Source organism: Rana temporaria, chromosome 6 (genome assembly GCF_905171775.1).
Source record: "Rana temporaria chromosome 6, aRanTem1.1, whole genome shotgun sequence".
Lineage (NCBI taxonomy): Eukaryota > Metazoa > Chordata > Amphibia > Anura > Ranidae > Rana > Rana temporaria.
In genome coordinates, this window is record NC_053494.1 from 53,822,652 (window position 1) to 53,843,494 (window position 20,843).

Below are 20,843 nucleotides of genomic sequence, written 5' to 3' on the forward strand. Positions count from 1 at the left end.
GCGCTGCTCTAAATCACAGCGGATGACCGGGCGCACCGGGGGGCGGGGCTGAGTGATACAGTCGGCGGCTGTGCCCGCCGCTGTATCACAGGAGCGCGCTCGCAAAAGCTTTCTACCATGCAAGCTTCCTGAAATGTCCCTTACCAACATCCTTTTGGTCTAAAAATCCCAAGATTATAGCTGCTCCGCCTCTCCAGTACCTTCTCAGTGTGTGTATGTATAATGTGTATATATTGTGTGTCTGTGTGTGTATACTGTGTATGTATACTGTATATGTGTAGGTATACTGTGTGGCCCCATAATCTATTGCCTGGGGGCTCCATAATCTCCTATTGCCCGGGGGCCTCATGAGTTGTCAGTCCGCCCCTGGCTGTATCTTCTCTGGGTACCTTTCAGAATGAATGGCAACACACTGCAATGCATACATATGGTGTGCTGTACTGCATGCAGGAGGGTTAACAATCAAATAAGAGTAAAAGGGAGCCTAAAACACTGGTAAATAAAATTTTAACTAAAGAGAGAGTCGATGTTCTGAAACTGTTCAGGGTAAAGTTATGGATATTTTTATATGCTAAAGGAGACCTTGCAAACTTCTTAATAATAATAATAATAATTTAGTTACATTCATCATCCAGATGAAACGCCTCATGGTCATAGTGGGTTCATAAGGTGGGGATTTATTTTCCTGGCAGCAACTTTTGTAAATGTCCCAACACTTGTCAATGTAAGACATTGCATACTCCGTCTTCTGGGCTTCATGGAATAAAAGCCCTGTAAATGACAAAAGAAGACACTCAGATTAATTAAACTAAAGCTAGATTTCAGGCAAGTAACTAAATACATAATTGAATTGTCTGCATGTGATCAATTTTACTTGTTACTATGCACAGCCAATTTTATAATCCTGGCACTCCTGTTCCTTGAAATCTACATTGATAAGAGAAATGCTTATTTAAATCAGGAACAAGGCATAAGGGGCCAGATTCTTGTACCTGCGGCGCAGCGTAACGTAACCCGTTTACGTTACACCGCCGCAAGTTTTCAGTCTAAGTGCCCGATCCACAAAGCACTTACCTGGAAACTTGCGGCGGTGTATCGTAAACACGTCCGGCGCAAGGCGGCCCAATTCAAATGGGGCGGGTAACATTTAAATTAGGGGCGCTCCCGTGCCGGACGTACTGCGCATGCTCCGTTCACAAGTTTCCCGACGTGCTTTGCGCGAAATTACGACGCGCCGACGTGTTGAGAATCGCGACGTGCGTAACGTACTTACGCCGGGAAAACAAAAAAATTCAAAAGCGACGCGGGAAAGACGGGCATACTTTAACATGGTGGAGTAATTTTACACCATGTTAATAGCAGCCCTATCTTTGCGACGGGAATCTAAGACTTGCGCCGACGTAACGACGGGAAAAACCTTTGTGGATCGCCGTAACTGCTAATTTGCATACCCGACGCTGGTTTACGACGCAAACTCCCCCCAGCGGCGGCCGAAGTATTGCATCCTAGGATCCGACGGTGTAATTCAATTACACCTGTCGGATCTTAGGGCTAGCTATGCGTAACTGATTCTATGAATCAGTCGCATAGTTAGAACGGCCCTAAAACAGAGATACGACGGCGTATCAGGAGATACGCCGTCATATCTCTTTTGTGAATCTGGCCCATACTGTATATACAGGATATCACAAAAGTGAGTACACCCCTCATATTTTTGAAAATATTTTATTTTATCTTTTCATGTGACAACACTGAAGAAATTACACTTTGCTACAATGTAAAGTAGTGAATGTACAGCTTGTATAACAGTGTGAATTTGCTGTCCCCTCAAAATAACTTAACACAGCCATCAATGTCTAAACTGCTGGCAACAAAAATGAGTACACCCCTAAGTGAAATTGTCCAAATTGGGCCCAATTAGCCATTTTCCTCCCCAATGTCATGTGACTCATATCTCAGATGTCATCATTAACATGTTTACTCGCTTATGTTCATTACATTCTATTGTGTTTTCATTTTCACCCAATAAAACTTTGTGAAACAAACAAAAAAAAAGATCTCAGGTGAGAATGGGGAGCAGGTGTGTTAAATTTGGTGTTATCGCTTTCACTCTCTCACACTGGTCACTGGAAGTTCAACATGGCACCTCATGGCAAAGAACTCTCTGAGAATCTGAAAAAAATAATTGTTGCTCTACATAAAGATGGCCTAGGCTATAAGAAGATTTTGTGAGATACTGTAAATATAATGCTGTTCCTTAACCAGCTTTATGTACACAAAATGAATGTTGCTCCTCAAACTTCCCATTTAAAGTGGAAGTAAACCCCCCTATTGTGTTCAGCCAAGGAAGCTGCCATCTTGGTCTCTGTTTAATCTACAACTGGCATAGTGCTGCACATGTGATCAGTTATGACACCAGCCATTGGATGGTTTGACAGTTTGGTTGAGAGCACAACCAATGGGAGAGTTACATTTCCGGCATGTGCATGTAACTTTTTTTAAACTGTTAAATGGGTGGGTTTACTACCGCTTTAAATTGTACACAAAAAATAATACTGGTCTTTAAACTACTCACTTTACATATGTGTACATAAAATATATTTTTTTGTTTCTGGGTTTAGATGCACTTTATGAAACCTATAATGTTTCTGTTGCATCCCCGTGGTTAAGATCTGCAAAAAAGTTTACTACATTACTTACATTATACATACTGTGTAGCACTGACCTTTCACATTACATGAATTAGGTGATATATTTTGTGCCATAATTTTAGAAAAGCAGTCCACAAGGGAAACCTTTTTCCCTCTGCAAGAAAAAAAATATTATGCTTATTAAAGAGATACATAAAGCATTAAAAGTATAGTACTGACATGATTCTCAGACCTAGCATTACAGTGTCAATAAGGTTAAAAATGAGCAATGTCCAAGTTCAACCTTTAATAACTAATGTAAGGCTGGCTCAATTAGTATTGGCAGTGGTAAACCATCCTCAAAACAGAGACACGCAAGAACAGCCCAAGTAGATTTGACCTGCATTTTTTCAGTAAGGCAGCAAACAGTTTCATGGCATGCAGGCCTTGTACAGCAAGTCCATAGTATAAAACAAAAAAATGGGCAGACACGATGGACTACTTTGTCTTTTTCTGCCATCACTTTTCTATGTTTCTAAAACAAAACATCTCCTCTAAGCTTCTAATTAAATAACAGGGTGCTCCCTAATGGGTTGGCCATCCAACTTTTTTTTTCCCCAAAGAAAAAAAGGATTTTTTGTACTCACCGTAAAATCCATTTCTCTGAGTTCATAGACGGACACAGCCTTCATTGACCTTAGGGTTATGCTTCTTCCTACCAGGAGATTTAGGCAGAATTCTACAGCACTTAAGGTGTTAAAAACTTTCCTTCATGCCGCTCCTCCCAGGGGGCGTGGCTCCCCCAGGCATAACCCCCACTCTGCTCTAGCAGCCTCAGTTCGTAACAAGCAGTACAAACCAAGGAGGGGTGGGTGCTGTGTCCGTCTATGAACTCAGAGAAATGGATTTTACGGTGAGTACAAAAAATCCTTTTTTCTCTTTCGTTCATAGACGGACACAGCCTTCATTGACCTTAGGGATGTCCCCAAGCAGTGTCAAAAAAATTCGAGGGGTGGGAAAATAACACAGCAAAAACAGGTTACACCCCAAACAAAAACCGGAGTTACTCAACGGAGGAACTCCAACCTTAAACTGCCGCCTGTAACACCCTGCGGCCGAAGGAGGCATCAGAAGATGCACTCACATCCACCTTTAAGACTTAGAAAAAGTGTGGAACGACGACCAGGTCGCTGCCATACACCCCTGTAACACAGAGGCATGATGCCAGAAAGCCCAAGAGGCCCCGATCGCCCTGGTCGAATGCGCCGTAACCCAAAAGGGAGGCGCCTGCCCCTTCAGGGCATAGGCCTGAAGCACAATCCGTCGGATCCACCCTGGAAAAAGGTGGCCGACGAGACTACCAGGCCCCCTGGTAGAACCAGCCAGCGACACGAACAGTGAGACCGACTTCCGGAACGGAATCGTAGCAGATAAGTACATACGTAGGGCCCGAATCACATCCAGAGGATGTAAAAGTGGCCACCTCCCTCCATTTCGGCCAAGGACATAAGGATGGAAGAACAATGTCCACACCAACGTGAAAAGCCGAAACCACCTTGGGGAGAAAAGACGGCTGCGCCGCAGCACCACCTCATCCTTATGGATGACCAAGCAGGGAGCCATGCAAGACAAGGCCTCCAGTTCAGACAAACACTAGTCTGATCGAGGTAATTGCTACCAGAAAAAATCACAGTGGAAATGCCCACGACGAGCCACGGCCACGTGACAATGCAGACCTTCCTGGGCTAGAACCCAGAGTCAAATGCCTGAAGGGCAGGTACTCTAGCACTTGAGCTAAACCTGCTCCCGTCTTGTGACAGTCAACAAAAAACCTCCCGAATGTCCACAAAGGGAGCATCTAGAAGAACCAAAAGGACTAAATACATATGCCAGACCCCCAGAACAGACGTACGCACCAAGGAGTGCGACGCCAAGGCTCATTGAAAGTAACAGCCAGAGCAGAAAACTGATTCGCAACTGTACGTAAGGCGAGAGCCTGATCCACTCCCTGTTGTAAAAAACAGCAGAATCATGGATACCACGTACGTACGTACGTACGTACGTACGTACGTACGTACGTACTAGGGTGCCATTTCATCTCCTCACCAGAGATGCAGGCCCTCCACGTATGATGTAAATCCTACGTGAGGTAGACTACCGTGCCGGCAGCACGGTCAAGACCACCGAGCCCAATAGGCCTCGGGCCTTCAGCCCCAGGCTCTCAACAGCCACGTCGCTAAGCCAGTGGCTGTAAAAACAGGGTGGAAGATCGGACCCTGTAACAGAAGATCAACCCCCAGGGGAAAATGCTAGGGGGCGTCAGCCACCAGACGCACCAGGTCCGCGTACCAGGAGCGACGCGGCCAATCTGGGGCAATCCGGATTGATAAATACCCTCGGCTTCCACTCTGCGCAGCAGGCGAGGAAGAAGCTACCGAGGAGGGAAGGTGTAAAGCAGGCGATAGCGACCCCAAGGAGCCACCAACGCGCCTGACGCGTCAGCCCACGGGTCCCGTGACCTGGCCAAAAACATGGCACCTTCCGGTTGAGGCGGGACACTAGAAGGACCACGCCTGGAGTGCCCCACTTTCGGCACATATACTGAAAAACCCCTACGGGTGGAGATACCACTCTCCGTGGTCAAGCACAATCCGACTTAGGAGTCGGCTTGCCAATTCCGTACTCCCGGAATGTACACGGCCAATAGAGCCGGAACGGACCCTTCGGCCCACCAAAGTATGTGCGTGACCCTCGTCGCTGCAACAGAGCTCTGTGTGCCTCCCTGATGGTCGACGTACGCCACAGCGTTGACGGACAGGGTCCTGAATGGTCGGCCCTGTAGATCCAGGGACCACCAGGCAAGGCAAAGCTCGATTCAGAACAATGATTGGTAGGTGGGTCGCCACCTGAGTCCAGCACCCCAGGGCTGACTGGGTGCCCCAAAAACCCCTCCCACAACCGGAGAGGCTGGCATCCGTCGCGACCACTGTCCAGTGGCTTGGCCGAAACGACTTCCCGGCCCGAAGCACCGGAAAACATCAGCCACCACACCAGGGACTAGATGACTCATCCGAACCTGGTAATCCAGAGATGACGGAAGCTAGTCCCCACGTGACAACAGGTCCTGCAGTAGCACCCTGGCGTGGAATTGGGCATACGGAACCGCCTCGAAAGAGGCCACCGTCAGATCCAGAACCCTCAAGCAGAATCGCGGAGATGACCACCACTAGGTCGACAACTGCTGCCCAGCAGATTGCCGAGTCTTAAATTTTTCCGTTAGGAGAACAAAACTCCCGCCCCGGCGGAATCCAGGACTAGTCCCAGGAATTCCAGTCCCAGACGGGACCAACACTGACTTCTGGACAAAAACAGAAGCCAGCCAAACTTCCTGGAGAGTCTGACACGTGATAGACACGGCTCCACAAATGCAGAGTTCTCAGAAGCTCGTAGGAGAATGTCGCCCAGACACCCCACGATAAACCCCCGCTGACACAGCCGGGCCAGTATCGGGACGAGCACCCCGGTAAAAACCTGTGGTGTCGACACCAAGTCGAGCGGGAGGGCCACAAAAAGAAAAAGGTCCTCCCTGACCGCAAAGCCCAGAATCTCTGGTGCTTAGAGCATATGGGAACATGCAGGTATGCGTTCATGACATCCAAGGACGCCAGAAAAAAATTCCCATCCTGAAATTTTGTACTTTACAAAAAAACAAACGAGGGCCCTGAGGCCCAGGATTGGACGGACCCCGTCCACCATGGGGATTACCAACAGATTGGAATATTACCCCTGAGACCGTTCCATCGAGGGAACTGGCACCATCACTCCCCCGATCAGAAGATCCTGGACAGAACCAACCAGCGAACCGGAGGAAGCCAGAGGACGGAGGAAAAAATCTGTTAGGCAGCCAAGAGAGAAAATCTATCTTGCACCGCGAGAAAACCTCGCAAAGCCAACGGCCGGAAAGAAGAGGCCTCAACCGAGCCGCAAAATCACAAAGTCAGCCCCCCACCCGACACGGGCGGGGGCAGACCTACATGCGGAAGCAATACCGTCCGCAGGCCCGTAAGGCACGTGGTGCCAGGCGCGTCACAGCCCCGCAGCGGGGGCCTTAGCACCCTGCAGAATACCCACCGTGCTGGGCGCACGAACCGCTCGGGAGAGGAGGGCCCTCGCCGACGGCGAGGCTCCTTGCCCTTCCTAGCAGAGGAAGCAGCGTGCTCTTACCACCCGTGGCATCCCTAGGGGTGCCAACCCGGGAGGCCCAAAAAGCCGCCCACCCCTAAAGGGGTGAGTCCACCAAGGACCCTTTGAGGATCGGTCCGAAGACCAGCATGTAAGCCACACGAGGCGGCGCAAACACCCCCACACAGGCGGAGGCCCTGGAAAGCAAGGGAAGCGCATCCAGGACCGACTCACAGACGAACTACAGACCCCGAACCAAACGTTCAGCTAGGTCCTTACAGGGCTCAGCAGCATCTTGTGCCCCCAGCTCCTGCAGCAGGAGCTACAGCCCTCTAGTCAGAGTCTGTGACACCAGAGACCGAGTCAAGACCGGTCTCAGCGGGGTACCCACAGGCAGGAGCCCCTTCCACGGGCAACGTGGCGGCTTTGCTCCATCCGGACACCGGAGGGTCCACAGGAGGAGAGACCCACCTACTTACAAAAGGGGTCGCAAAGCATTCAGGGACTGCAAAAAATATATATATATATACACTGCGGTGTAACATAAAAAGTCCAAATAAGGAACACAGTTGCAGTGCGCTGCGTTTTTGCGGAACCCAAAAGGGACCGGTACAACTGGTACCTTCGTCAAAACCACAAACCGTCTAGTTACTGAGCTATAAGCTCTAACCGCAGAAAATAAGAGCTCCAACAAATTCCTTGGTCGCGTGGGTTTTTATATCCCGCATCCACTGACACCACAGAACCAGACGCAATAGCCGGGCATAGTATAATGTCAGCGGCATCCCCCGAAGCAGGCTCAGGGAGGGGGCGCTTTTTTACCCCCCAACCAGGCACTAGCTGCTTCAGAAATAACACTCCCTCAACAGAAGTGGCAGGGGGAGGGGCATCAAGGGTTAACTCAGGCCTTAGTGGGGAGGATAGTACCTAGTACAGGCTCCAGGGCATCCCACCACCGAGTTACCCAAACTGCTAAGCAGAGAACCACCCACGGTCACCTCCCGGCTGTTCTAGCTCTATCCTGAGCATGAGGGCCCCCAGGGAACTCACCACCCCGCCTGGTGCATCGCGCTGAGAGGAGCCTGATGATGTGCTGAGAAGCCGGCTGCGCTGCTGACAGTCCCCACGGAGAGATTCGCGGTCTCTCCGAGCGCTAAAACGGCCACACGAGGACAAACGAAAATTAAAGATGGCCGCCGTAATGCAAAAAAACTGCCAAGGACCACAAGAAAATGGCCGCCGAGATATACAAGGCGCGACTACGGCAAAATGGCGGCCGTGGCGCACTTTTCAAAAAAAATTTTTTTTTTTTTTTTTTAAAACAGACAGCCAGCAGCCACAGCAGCATAGTAAAACAGCACATAAGTCCCGCAGAGAACACTTCAGCCCCCTGCAGTGAACACACACCGCCCCAGCTAACACACAGGCCCCGGTGATAATAAAGAGACCCCAGAAAAAAAAACCCTCACAGCCGCTACCCAAAAGGGAAGGAAGGAGAGGAATAAGGGAGAGAGGAAAGCAGGGCGAACCCTCAGTCGACCTCCCCAGGGAAAATTCCAGCCAGACCACTTACCTGAGCAAGGGTCACTACTTACCTGTCCTGCGACTACCGGCTGGAGGTATCCTAGACAGAACCAACGTCCGCTAAACGGCATGGCTGTCGGCCAGACACACTGTGACAAGGCCATAAAGACCGGTCATATGTGTGCCCTAGAACCGAAGTTCCCCGGCCGCCCCTGGAGCAATGGGGCCTGTCGTGGACGTCCCAAAGCTGAGCTGAGGGCCGGCACACGCTCGAAGGCCGAACCTGGGGGGACTACAAGGGCCGAGGACCCAGCCTGTCACCCAGTCAGCTGTTGATAGAAGAATCGCAGGATTCAAAAATGCAGGAACAAAATAATAAAAAGCGAGAAAAGTCGCAAGAAAAATCGCAAGAAAATTGCAAGAAAAACTCCAGAGTCCAGGACTCCAGAGAGAGCCTGACTCTCCTGACGGTTAGGCAGAAACAAACTGAGGCTGCTAGAGCAGAGTGGGGGTTATGCCTGGGGGAGCCACGCCCCCTGGGAGGAGCGGCATGAAGGAAAGTTTTTAACACCTTAAGTGCTGTAGAATTCTGCCTAAATCTCCTGGTAGGAAGAAGCATAACCCTAAGGTCAATGAAGGCTGTGTCCGTCTATGAACGAAAGAGAAAATACACAAACAGAAAAACAAAACCGCTCATGAATTCCAATTCCAGATAGTACAGTGTTACATTCGTTGTAAACAGCGTTCCCATTGCATCATTGGATAACTTGAATTAATTAAATCTTATGCACCACCTTTTCATAACATATCGGGGTCGTCTAGTCTCCGTACAAATAGATGTCCCTATAACCAAATTACTACATCAGAGTTATTGGAGTAATAGTCTGTCCAATACCAAGTCCACTGGCAAAGGTCGAGGGTTATCTAGCCAGGGTGCCCACAGTTTTTTATCGAATTTTCTAGGGCGTCCTCTGTGTTGGAAGATATACTTCTCCAAACGTAGAGTGTGCCACACCTAAACAACCCATTATTTCCCTGTTGGAGGGTCCACTGCCTTCCAATGTTTAAGAATGAGCTTGCAAGATTGAAACAGGGGCCATCCAGCCTTTTAGTGTTCAGCAACAGGCTCTCAGAGCAGAGAGAATGAGAGAGCCACAAGCATTAGGCAGCTCACATATACAGTATAAAGCCTGTGCACAGTTGAAACTAATACCAAGGCTTGGCTACCAGGTACGATCAGGTCCGTCGCTACAGGACAGGCAAAACTTGCAATTGCTTGGGGCCCCAACTTCCCCTTCCCGTGGCTGAGCTCCTCTTCCTTCCTCCTGGAGTCCTGTCAGTCCGGCCGGGTACCGCGAGGGGAACAGGAGATTCAGTTTCCTGTTCCGGGCCAGACTTTCAGTCCGGCCGGGAACACAGGAAACTGAATATCCTGTACCGCACGGTCTGATAGGGGACCCATAATGATAGAACACCGGATTGACAGGAGGAAGAGGAGCTCGGCCAAGCTACAGCGGCAGCCTACAGGGAAGAAGGGGAGGTGAGAATAGAAAAGCATATGGACTAGGGAGGGGGGGAGTAAGAATATGGGTGTAAAAAATGAGTGTAGCACTAACGTTGGCTTTGTGTGTGAGGGGGGGTGCTTGGGGGCCCCCAATTTGCTTGGGGCCCCCAAATTCCTTCAAACGGCCCTGAGTACGATGTGGACCTAGAAATGGAGGCTTGATCCCGCACACAGTTCTTCAAAGTTTTCAGACTCCAGGAGCCAGAACAGAGTTTTTTTCTTCATGTTTGTCATAAACCCTGGAGCCCTTTTACCATGTATAGGTGTGAGAAGCCTAGGTGACATATTTACATAGTCCACAATGCTGTCAATCAGTGCCTCACATACCCCCACCCTCTGGTCAGACCTGTGGGAAGGAACACATTTTGCTAAAATACACATGGACACATGATAGTCCATCAGATTTTCTTTGTTAGGCAGCTGTCTTATGTTCTACATGAATTTCAAAGTCTTGCAGAGTGACCATTGCGTTGTTCCCTTCATTCTGAACCATCCACTGTAGTGAAGAATAGTCTGTAATCAACTGGAACTGTCCTCCAAAAAGTCCTCCCACAATGGCTCCAGTGCCCTTGTTATGGTCAGGGACTCACTTTCCACTATTGAATAATTCCTCAATGCAGGGATTAGTTTCCAGCTGAGGTATGCTACTGGATGCTCTTCTCCATTAATTTACTGGAACAGGAATGCACCAAGGCCAACACCAGAGGCATTTGTTTGTACAAGAAATTCCTAACTGAAGTTGGTGATGGTTAACTTTGGTACCTTACACAATTTTGCCTTTAACGCTTGAAAAGCTCGCTCTGCCTCTTTGTTCCATTTCACCTTGGTGGACTTGTTCCCTTGTGAGCTTAGTAAGTGGAGCTGCTATAGTTGGGAACTTAGGCAAAAACCTACAGTGGTTTTCTACAATGCCTAGAAAGGCTATAACCTTTTTTATACACTGGCTTCGAACAGCATTTAATTGCTTCCATCTTTGCTTCAATCACTTAGAGGCTTTATGGCCTCCAAGCCCAATGCTGAAGCCCAGATAGTGGGCTTCTTCCATGTTTATTGAGAATTTTTTGTATAGGCCGTTAACCAGGCATTACAAATACAATCTACAGCTGCCTGGACCTTCTGGAAATGGGAATTCCAGTTAAATGACATCATCTAGATATGAATGCTGAAGCAAGCAGCATATCTGTAGGGTCTTAAGACCATCATTCTTTGGTATGAGGCTGTAAGCACTATGGGACTTTACCACCCACTGTAAGGCCGCGTACAGACGATTTGACATTACGACAACAAAACCGTGGATTTTTTTCCGATGGATGTTGGCTCAAACTTGTCTTGCATACACACGGTCACACAAATGTTGTCGGAAATTGCGAACGTCAAGAACGCGGTGACGTACAACACTACGACGAGCCGAGAAAAATGAAGTTCAAAAGCCAGTGCGGCTCTTCTGCTTGATTCCGAGCATGCAAGGAATTTTGTGCATCGGAATTGTGTACACACGCTCAGAAAAAAAGCTCCCATCGAACATTTGTTGTCGGAAATTCCAACCGTGTGTAGGCGGCATTAGATTCCACTACAACCCCAAGAACTAGCTTTTTCTATACCTCTTCTGTAACGGCTTTCCAGTTGCCGAAACAAGTTTTAACTTTACTTTAACATGAGGCTCAGTCTGCACAATATCATAGTAAATTATGTTTGTTTAGCATAAAACATCTATCTTTTTTCAAAGAATACAAGGTATTCTCTGATTGAACAAAGTGGATAGAAAGGACAGTGATGTCATGATCTCCACTTTGTTCAAGGTGTTCTATGAATAACGCTGGTGCTAGGTGAGAGGCCTCCTGTGATCAGTGTGCAGTGGGGCGGCCACTCGCATAGAAGCAGAGCAGGACACAGAAAGATGCAGCTTTCACTGTAGTAGTATTAACTACTACAGTGAATTCCAGCTTCCCCAGAAGCCTACCAGGTATGAGGTATGCTTACTTATATGGTGGCAAGCTGGACCAATGTAAATTTGAAATACAAAATGTCCCACGTTGGGCACATAATACAGACTAATCATAATTTTATTGGTTAGCAGTAAAGAATATTTTGTATGCAAAGCATCAGGCCTTTTAAATGTAATTAACACTCTTTAGTACATATTTTGGAGTATAGCACAACCATTTTTTTATTTTAATCCAGGGTTATCATATAATATAGCTAAAAACTTTTCAAATATTTTACAATTTATACACGACATGATTTACTTACGGATTCTCTTCACGAGTGATGTGATAGGCCAAATAGACAATATATGTCAGGAATGTACGAAGCAGTATTGTAGCATAGGGGGAGTGTACCTCCTCAGGATAGTCATTTCCTGTTGAATAAGTCAAATCTAAAATGAACATCCAAGTGAAAGATATAACACCAACATATCATAAAAAAAAAACAGAATTGCTGAGTTGGAAAAAGTGGATCACCAGGTGAAAACAGAGGGGAAAATGCCTTAAAAATAAAACAAATGCAGCCACTACATCTAATGATTGGTAAGCTACAATCAATTACATTTTTGGTTTTGGTTTTAATATCGCTTTAACCTTGACACATTAGTTTAGTGATACACTAAAGGACAAATGTATTATAATGACATTATCGTTAAAATAAAAGGTAATCTTACTCACCAGTCAGTATGCGATCCATTCCAGAAAGTGTAAGGTCATGGTGGTGGAACTTGCAGTCTTTTAGAAATCTCCAAAATTGTAATTTTGTCATTAGGAAAGCATTATCAAAGCAGTTCTCATTCCCTAGACTGCTGTAATACTTGTATGTCTTCTTCAGCCCTGTAAGGTTCCGCAGGATACCATATTCTACCTATACATAGCCCAGAGCAGAATTATTCAAAATGTTCTTAAAGTTGAATTCCTCCATCCTGACAACAGTCTGCCTTATGTAAAATATTCCTTTCCTGCACACAATCTTTACTGTGCGATTCTGCCCGGAACCACACAGCCTTTGCAAATAAATGCCCCCTCTATTCTCTTGCTGATTAACTCCTTGCCGACCAGCCGCCGCAGTTTCACTGTGGCAGAATGGCATGGCTGGGCAAAGCGACGTTACTTTACGTCGATTCGCCTTTTGGCCACTAGGGGCGTGGGCCCAGAAATGTTTCATATTAAAGAAATACTTTAGCGAGCTTTGGCTTTAAAAACTGTGGGGTAGATTCAGATAGATTAGCGGATCTTTAGATCCGCGTAATCTATCTGATTTACGATCCGCCGGCGCAAGTTTGAGAGGCTAGTGCAGTATTCAGAAAGCACTTACCTCGAAACTTGCGCTGGCGGATCGTAAATCCCCCGGCGGAATTCAAATTCCGCGGCTAGGGGGGGGAGTGTAGTATTTAAATCAGGCGCGTCCCCGCGCCGATTTAACTGCGTATGCGCCATCCGCGAATTTTCCCGGTGTGCATTGCTCCCAATGACGTCGCTAGGACGTCATTGGTTTCGGCGTGAACGTAAATTACGTCCATCTGTATTCGCGACCGACTTACGCAAACAACGTAAAAATTCAAAACTCGGCGCGGGAACGACGGCCATACTTAACATAGTATACACCGCATATAGCAGGGGTAACTATCCGCCGGAAAAAGCCGAAACGCAAACGACGTAAAAAAAAGACGGGCGGGCGTTCGTTTCTGAATCGGCGGATCTCCTCATTTGTAAAATCGTCACGTATACAGATGGAAGCACCACCTAGAGGCCGGCGGGAGATTGCAGCCTAAGATCCGACGGTGTAAGTCATTTACACTTGTCAGATCTAAGGGAGATCTATGCGTAACTGATTCTTATGAATCAGTCGCATAGATCCGACCGTCGGATCTCAGAGATACGACGGCGTATCAGGAGATACGCCATTGTATCTCTATCTGAATCTCCCCCTGTGTAATGTAGTTTTTTTCTAAAAACAGAAAAAAAACTACACATAGGCTGCCAATGTGAAAAACAAAGGGAGCTGAATCCCCCAACTGGATTGATTCCGAGCCACTAGTTAGGAACTTTTGGATTGTACTATACAACAGTTATTTTTTGGGTTGTGCATTAATGGGGTAACTTAAAATCCAAAAGCAATGCCACCATGTCTCTAATAGTAAATAAGAACACATTATGAATGTTTTATAAACAATAGTCTACCTGCTTCAGCTCCTCTGATCGCTCATTCTCTGGAAATGTATTCAACAACGATGTTATGTCAAGCTCGATGTAGGACCCTGCTAAACTTGGTATCCCTGAATTAGTTGTGGAGGAGTTTAAAATACCTGTCAAATGATTATAAATAACACAATTAAAAAACAATTTACCAAGATAACATCTCTAAACATCCATGTTTGAATATTTAAATTATGATAAACTGTGAAGCATTTCCTATAAGGTTATCTATTGTGTCTAATGCCCAGCTTTTATAAGGTGCATAGACACTTGTAGGTTAGGGTTGCCACCTGTCCAGGATTCACCCGGACAGTTCGGGTTTGGAATCATGTGTCCGGGTTGAAACCCGGACACATTAGACTGGACAATGGCTTCCCAGCAGGGTTGCTGGCTGCAGTTGTCTAAGCTGAGAGTGTCTGTTAAACTCAATTTCACACTGCCCAAAACCAATACTATAACAATCACCCACCCCCCCAAACACACCTACTCCCCTGTGTCTGCCCACACTCCAATCCCTAGTTCGGTGCCTCAGAAAAGGAATGTTGGGGCTGGAAATTTGAAGTCCAGCAGCCTCAGATACATCTGGATGAAAAGTGCTGACTGCCAAGGGGTGAGTGAGCTCACCATCCATCCCCTCTCTGTTACTTGAAGTCTCCCCACTTCTCTCTCCTGCCTCTAAATGAGTACACTAAGGTAAATCAGGGTTCTCAGAGCACCCCTCACATCAGAGTTTCCCTCTACACCAAAGGCCACAATGTTTCCCCTAACATCAGAGTCCTCTCTGTACAGAGTTCCCCCTTAAATCAGGGTTCCCAGAGCATCTCTTAGGTTATAGGCCTCAGAGTTCTACCTTACATCAGAGTACCCCCTTACAGTGTAGGGGAACTGTGTGGATTCAGATGTAAAGGGGGACTTTTGTTATTAAAGTCATATGATTAGAACTGTTATTTAATAGCAAAATATATGTATAGTTTATACTATATAAAAAAATTGCCATGTGGCGCTAAAGTGTTCGGGTTTGACTTGAAGAAAAGGTGGCAACCCTATTGTAGGTCATTGTTCTTGACAACATATTAGGGCTGTTGGTCTAGACTGCCTTGTGTGGCATCACATTTTAGTTTATCAAATAAAGAGCTTGATGTGGGTTTCTGAGAGTGTTGTGTAAAGCATCAAGCTCCACCTGCTGCCAAAGTGACTGTGTGGTTTTATGGACAAGAATAACGATTCTTGCTTAGATACTTTTGTAGCATCCTCCTAGTTCAGAGTAGGCTGCTACGTAAATTTAGTTCGCTCCTCTGTATTTTACAAAACATGGCCCCGTCCATTATCTCCTCAATACGGCAATGTCGGCCTGTACCATTAGCAGAGAAATAGCCTAAAGCATAATGTTTCCACCTCCGTTCTTGACTGTAGGGATGGTGTTCTTAGGCCGCGTACACACGGTCGGTCCAAACCGATGAAAACAGCCTGAAGTCCAGTTTCTTCGGTCCAAACCGACCGTGTGTACGGCTCATCGGTCTGTTGTCCTTCGGACAAAAATTAGAGAACATGCTTTAAAATCGAACCGATGGACGGCTGACCATCGGTCAAAACCGATGGTTAGTACACAAAAGCATTGGTTCAAAACCCCCGCATGCTCAGAATCAAGTCAACGCATGCCTGGAAGCATAGAACTTCTTTTTTTTCAGCACGTCGTGTGTTTTACGTCACCGCGTTCTGACCCGATCGGTTTTTGAACTTATGGTGTGTACGCACATCAGACCATTGGTCTGCTTCAGCGGTGAACCGATGAAAGTGGTCCGTCGGACCATTCTCATCGGATGGATCGACCGTGTGTACACGGCCTTAGTGTCATAGTCAACATTTTTCTTCCTCCAAACACGGCAAGTTGAGTTAATACCAAAGAGCTTAATTTTGGTTTCATCTGACCAGAGCACTTTCTCCCAATACTTCTCTCAATCATTTAGATGTTCATTGGCAAACTTCAGACAGGCCATAACATGTGCCTTCTTGAAGAGGGGGACCTTGCTGGCACTGCAGGATTTAAATCCATGGCGGTGTATTGTGTTACCAATGGTTTGTTTGGTGACTGTGGTCCCAACTGCCTTGAGATCATTCACAAGCTCTTCCCGTGTAGTTCTGGGCTAATTCCTTACTTTTCTCATGATCATCCTTTTCCCATGAGAGGAAATCTTGCATGGAACTCCAAATGGAGGGCGATTGAGGGTTATTTTGTATTTATTACATTTTCAAATAATCGCTCCAACATTTGACTCCTTCTCACCAAGTTTCTTGCTGATGGTCTTGTAGCCGATTCCAGCCTTGTGCAGGTCTACAATCTTTTCCTTGGCGTCCTTTGACAGCTCTTTGGTCTTGCCCTTGATGTTGAGGTTTGAATCGAAGAAAGAGATTCTATGGACAGGTGTCTTTAAGGCTCCTTCCACACGAGGCAGACTCCGTCGCTACGGAGTCCACCTGCTCCCGCCTTCTCATCGGGAGATCAGTCCGTTGATCTCCGCTGAGCTGACGGATGACAAGCTCCTCTCTGCTCACTGAGCGGGAGGGGCTTGTCGGTTGCCGCTATCTCCTATGGGGAGATCGGACAAAAATAGACAGCATGTCCGTTTTCATCAGATCTCATCCGATCCGCCATGGACGGATGAGAACGTATCCCCATACGTCTGTTTTTAGCGGATCGGATGTCAGCGGACATGTCTCCGCTGACATCCGACACTCCATAGAGATGCATGGAGTGGCAGTTCAGGTTTGCCGTCAAAACTGACAGGCGCACCTTCTTAAATTGACAGGACTAATCTTTGTACCACATGAGCACATAATGTAGCCAGTCTGTGGGAGCCAGAATTATTGTTGGTTGGTTGGGGATCAAATACTTATTTTACTCACTGAACTGCAACTCAATTTATAACATTTGTATCATGTGTTTTTCTGGATTTTTGGCTGATCTTCTATCATTCAAAATGCACCTATGATAACAATTATAAAACCTTCATTTCTTTGTAAGTGGGCAAACGTACAAAATCTGCAGGGGATCAAATAATTGAGGGAAATAATGAGGGAAAGAGACCCAAATTACTTGCGGCTCCTGCGGGGGGTAGCACTACACTCAGGGCCGTCTTTACCGCAGGGCAAATGGGGCAGGTGCCCTGGGCCCTGTCACTGTTGGGGGCCCAAAGCAACCCCCTTTGAAAAAAAAAAAAAAAAATTTTTTTTTTTTTTTTTTTTTAGGGGTCCGGAGGACCCCAGGGCCCCAGATGGCAACCCCCCCCTTTTTTTATTTATTTTTAAATAATAAAAAAAAAAATTATATATTTTTATTAAACGGACAATTTTTTAATATATTTTTGTTTTATTTTTTATTAAAGGGCCAATTTTTTTTTAGAGGTCTGGGGGTCCCAGGGGCCCATAGTTCCCCAGGGCCCCGGATGACAACCCCCCTTTTTTATAAAAAAAATCTTTTTATTTATATATATATATATATATAAATAAATATATATATATATATATATATATATATATATATATATCAGGAAAAAAGGAAAATTGCGCTAATCGAATATAAATTAAGTGAATAAATGGGAAGGCTGCAATAGCGTGAACTAACACAAAACAAATATAAAAAGAAAGAAAAATTGCGCCAACCAGTAGTACAATAATATAAACAGTGAAGTCCTTTGTGTCTTCTACACGTGAAACACAGAAAAAATGTGCACCATATAAGTGCATAAATCGTGAACAAATTGTTAAAAAGATCCAATAACAAAGTCCATAAACGAAATTTTCAACCCAGGCAGCACCCAGTGTGAAGATAATTGACAGTCGTGACCCGCCACCATATGGACTGAGGCTTACCACAAGGTAATTTGATAACAGCGTTATTCAAATAACTGTAGGATACTTCTAAACATCGGATAATAGCCAGGAATACACCAGGTCACGGTCCCTTTAAGAAGTCCACGATGGGGTGCAGCAGCGTATAATAGCGATTTACGTCCTCATAGCATGTCACAGCCCAGTCAGTGTCTGATGGTCTGCCGCTTGTCAGTTGTCAGCGCTGCTGGGAGAACTAGATTCTAGTTCTCCCAGCAGCGCTGACAACTGACAAGCGGCAGTCCCATCAAACGCTCAGCCAGGAGATTAACCTTATTAAAGGGCCCAGAGGTCCCCAGGGCCCCGGATGGCTACACCCCTTTTTTATATATATTTTTCTTTATTTCTTTCTTTATTTCTTTTTTTGTAAATGGCCCCCCGCTTCTAAATTTGCGGCAGCCCCCCCCTGCTTTATTAATTTTAGGCGGCAGCACCCCCCATCCCGGTTCTCTGCTCCAGGGGGCCCATGCCTGAAGCTGTGTAAGTGGCCTCATAATTCCTGATGGCGGCCCTGCCTCCCGTTAAACCCCTGTGCTGCCCACAAATCAGGCTGAAAATCATCAGCGACACGCAGCCAGTGACAGTACTGCTTACCTTCCCAGTGTTTTAAAATGTACAGCACCCCTGGCTTCCCTTTAGATGCGCACTTCTCCCTTCCTGCCACTGGGTGCTGCTTGCATATAAAAGTGAATTAGAATGTGATTTTATAACATCCCCAGTTTGCTCTTCCTGAGGCTGACTTCTTCATGTCCTGCTCCTCAAGGTATGTCACTGTTTGCTAATCTATATTGTAAATTGAAGTTTTCTGTAGAGTGTGCCCAAAGTCTTTATAATATTTGATGATTCACTGCGGGTCTGGTCAGTGTTTTAAAAAGTTCCTCTATTTTACACATGGCATGGCATGGGGTCACAGCACCGTCTGTCCATTCTGCTTTAGCACCATGGGACCCCATGCCATGCCATGTGTAAAATAGAGGAACTTTTTAAATAACAGACCAGACCTGCAGTCCAGGCTGAGTAAAGCCTCAGAGCAGATGACATTACTGTCTGTATTTAACTGCTTGATGGGCTTATTTTGGGCCTGGCTGGTTCACATGTATGTGTTTTGGCGGCCCACATTTGCGCAGGCACAGCAGCCCATTCATTTGAATGGGCCGCCATGCCTGCGTTTCCTGCAAAGAAAAGCGCATGCCTCATGTAATAGGCTGCGCACACGGCACGCCTATGCCCATCAAGCACTGAAATACAGCACTGTCTGTCCATTCTGCTGTCTGCTGTGACTTATCTGCAGTTCCCGCACTGTCAAACTTGCTGCATTTTTAGATGTTTAGGTCACGCTTTTAAAAACACAGTGCGTTTGTGTGTGCAAGAACTGCAGGTAAGTAGCATGGTGCAAAAGCAGAATGGATTTCAAGGCAACTGTATTTTTAAAATGCTGAATGCACCTTTTTCTGCAGGAAACAAAGGCATGGCAGCCCATTCAAATCAATGGGCTGCTGTACCTGCACAAATGAGGACCGCCAAAACATACATGTGAACCAGCCAGGCCCAAAATAAGCTGGAGGGGGGCCCAAAAAAAATGTTTGCCCTGGGCCCAAACCATATTAAAGACGGCCCTGACTACACTAAGTCCTATATAGCTGTATGATTTTGTTCTTATACTGCTCACCTGCACCACCTGGACTCTGGGTACGAATTCCACTCAGATCAGGAGTGTTCACTCTATCATATTTGAAATTTGGATATTCAGATATTTGATCATTTGCAAATTCACCAACATAGATCCTCCCATTCTTAAAAACAAACTTGCCCTATAAATCATAAGGCAAAATGATAAATAATGCTGTGTTGCAAGTCAGCGTATATTGAGAGAAAATTCCACAGAGCAAACATTTACAAGAAACATACATGAAAATACTTTTTCTTCCAGAGAGTAGAGAAAAAAATATATACGAAGTACAAAAAGATACATTTAAACATATTTCTTACTATAAAAAAAAAAGAAAAAAAAACAATACAATGCGGAAACCCTCACATGTCAATAGCTACGCTTTTTAGGACAATTTTTTAAGGACTTTTATTATATGTTGACAAGCCTGAAAATGTTCTAGACTACAATACACCCCCCCCTACTTATCAGTTTTAGTAAATGCCAGCACCAGGAATTACCCAATTACCTTTTACTACTTTCAGAAGTCAAGTGGCAAATGTGCTCATCCAATGTCCCTTAACCTGTCTTGTCCATTATAATGAAGTTCCTGTCAGGGAGTCAACCTGGCCAGTCACCGAATGGCGCACATGCGCGGTGGAACAGCGCTTCGGCTCATGCCCGTGCGCAAACGGCAGGACGGTGCGCGCATGGGCGCACACACACCCCAGAACCAATCGTCAGCTCCTGCCTTGTACTTCCTGTTACTGAACCTGCCTCATTTGACCCAGATTTCCTCACGACTCTGCTCTCTCTCCTGAACCTGACCTCTGGCTTACGTCCCTGGATTTGCTGCTGTCTCCAACCCCTGACCTCTGGCCTGTACCTTTGGACATGCTACCTTCCCCAGCCCTTGACCTTCTGCTTGCACCCCGGATCTGCCTTCAGTCCTTGCCCCCTGAAACGTGCTCCGTGTACCTGAACTATCTTGCTATCTGATCCATAGCCTGTCTCCAGTGAATTACTACCTGCCAAGTTTCCTGTCCAGTACCTCCTATCAAGCTTTAGCTACTCTGCCGGTGCCTCCTTGCGCCCTTTCCCCCTGTCTCAACTCCAGGGGGCGGAATGCGCCAGGTCGCAAAGGTGAGCCGCCCGCAGCATCTCATCTCGGTCTCGGTGAGTACGTACCTGACAGTTTCTTTGTCAACTTTTGAATCTATTTT

The 20,843-nt window shown here is 46.4% G+C and overlaps 1 protein-coding gene across 1 annotated transcript in view; it reads right to left on the bottom strand.

Annotated features, from left to right (window-relative positions):
• Positions 1-20,843, bottom strand: part of LOC120943478 (radial spoke head 10 homolog B-like) — a 62,078-nt gene that overhangs the window by 14,209 nt on the left and 27,026 nt on the right. The window contains exons 9-14 of the mRNA XM_040356804.1: positions 19,642-19,783; positions 14,070-14,194; positions 12,564-12,753; positions 12,151-12,259; positions 2,726-2,805; positions 623-771 (exon numbers count right to left, since the gene is read on the bottom strand). Coding sequence (XP_040212738.1) covers positions 623-771; positions 2,726-2,805; positions 12,151-12,259; positions 12,564-12,753; positions 14,070-14,194; positions 19,642-19,783 — 795 coding nt within the window. The remainder of the gene's footprint in view (positions 1-622; positions 772-2,725; positions 2,806-12,150; positions 12,260-12,563; positions 12,754-14,069; positions 14,195-19,641; positions 19,784-20,843) is intronic.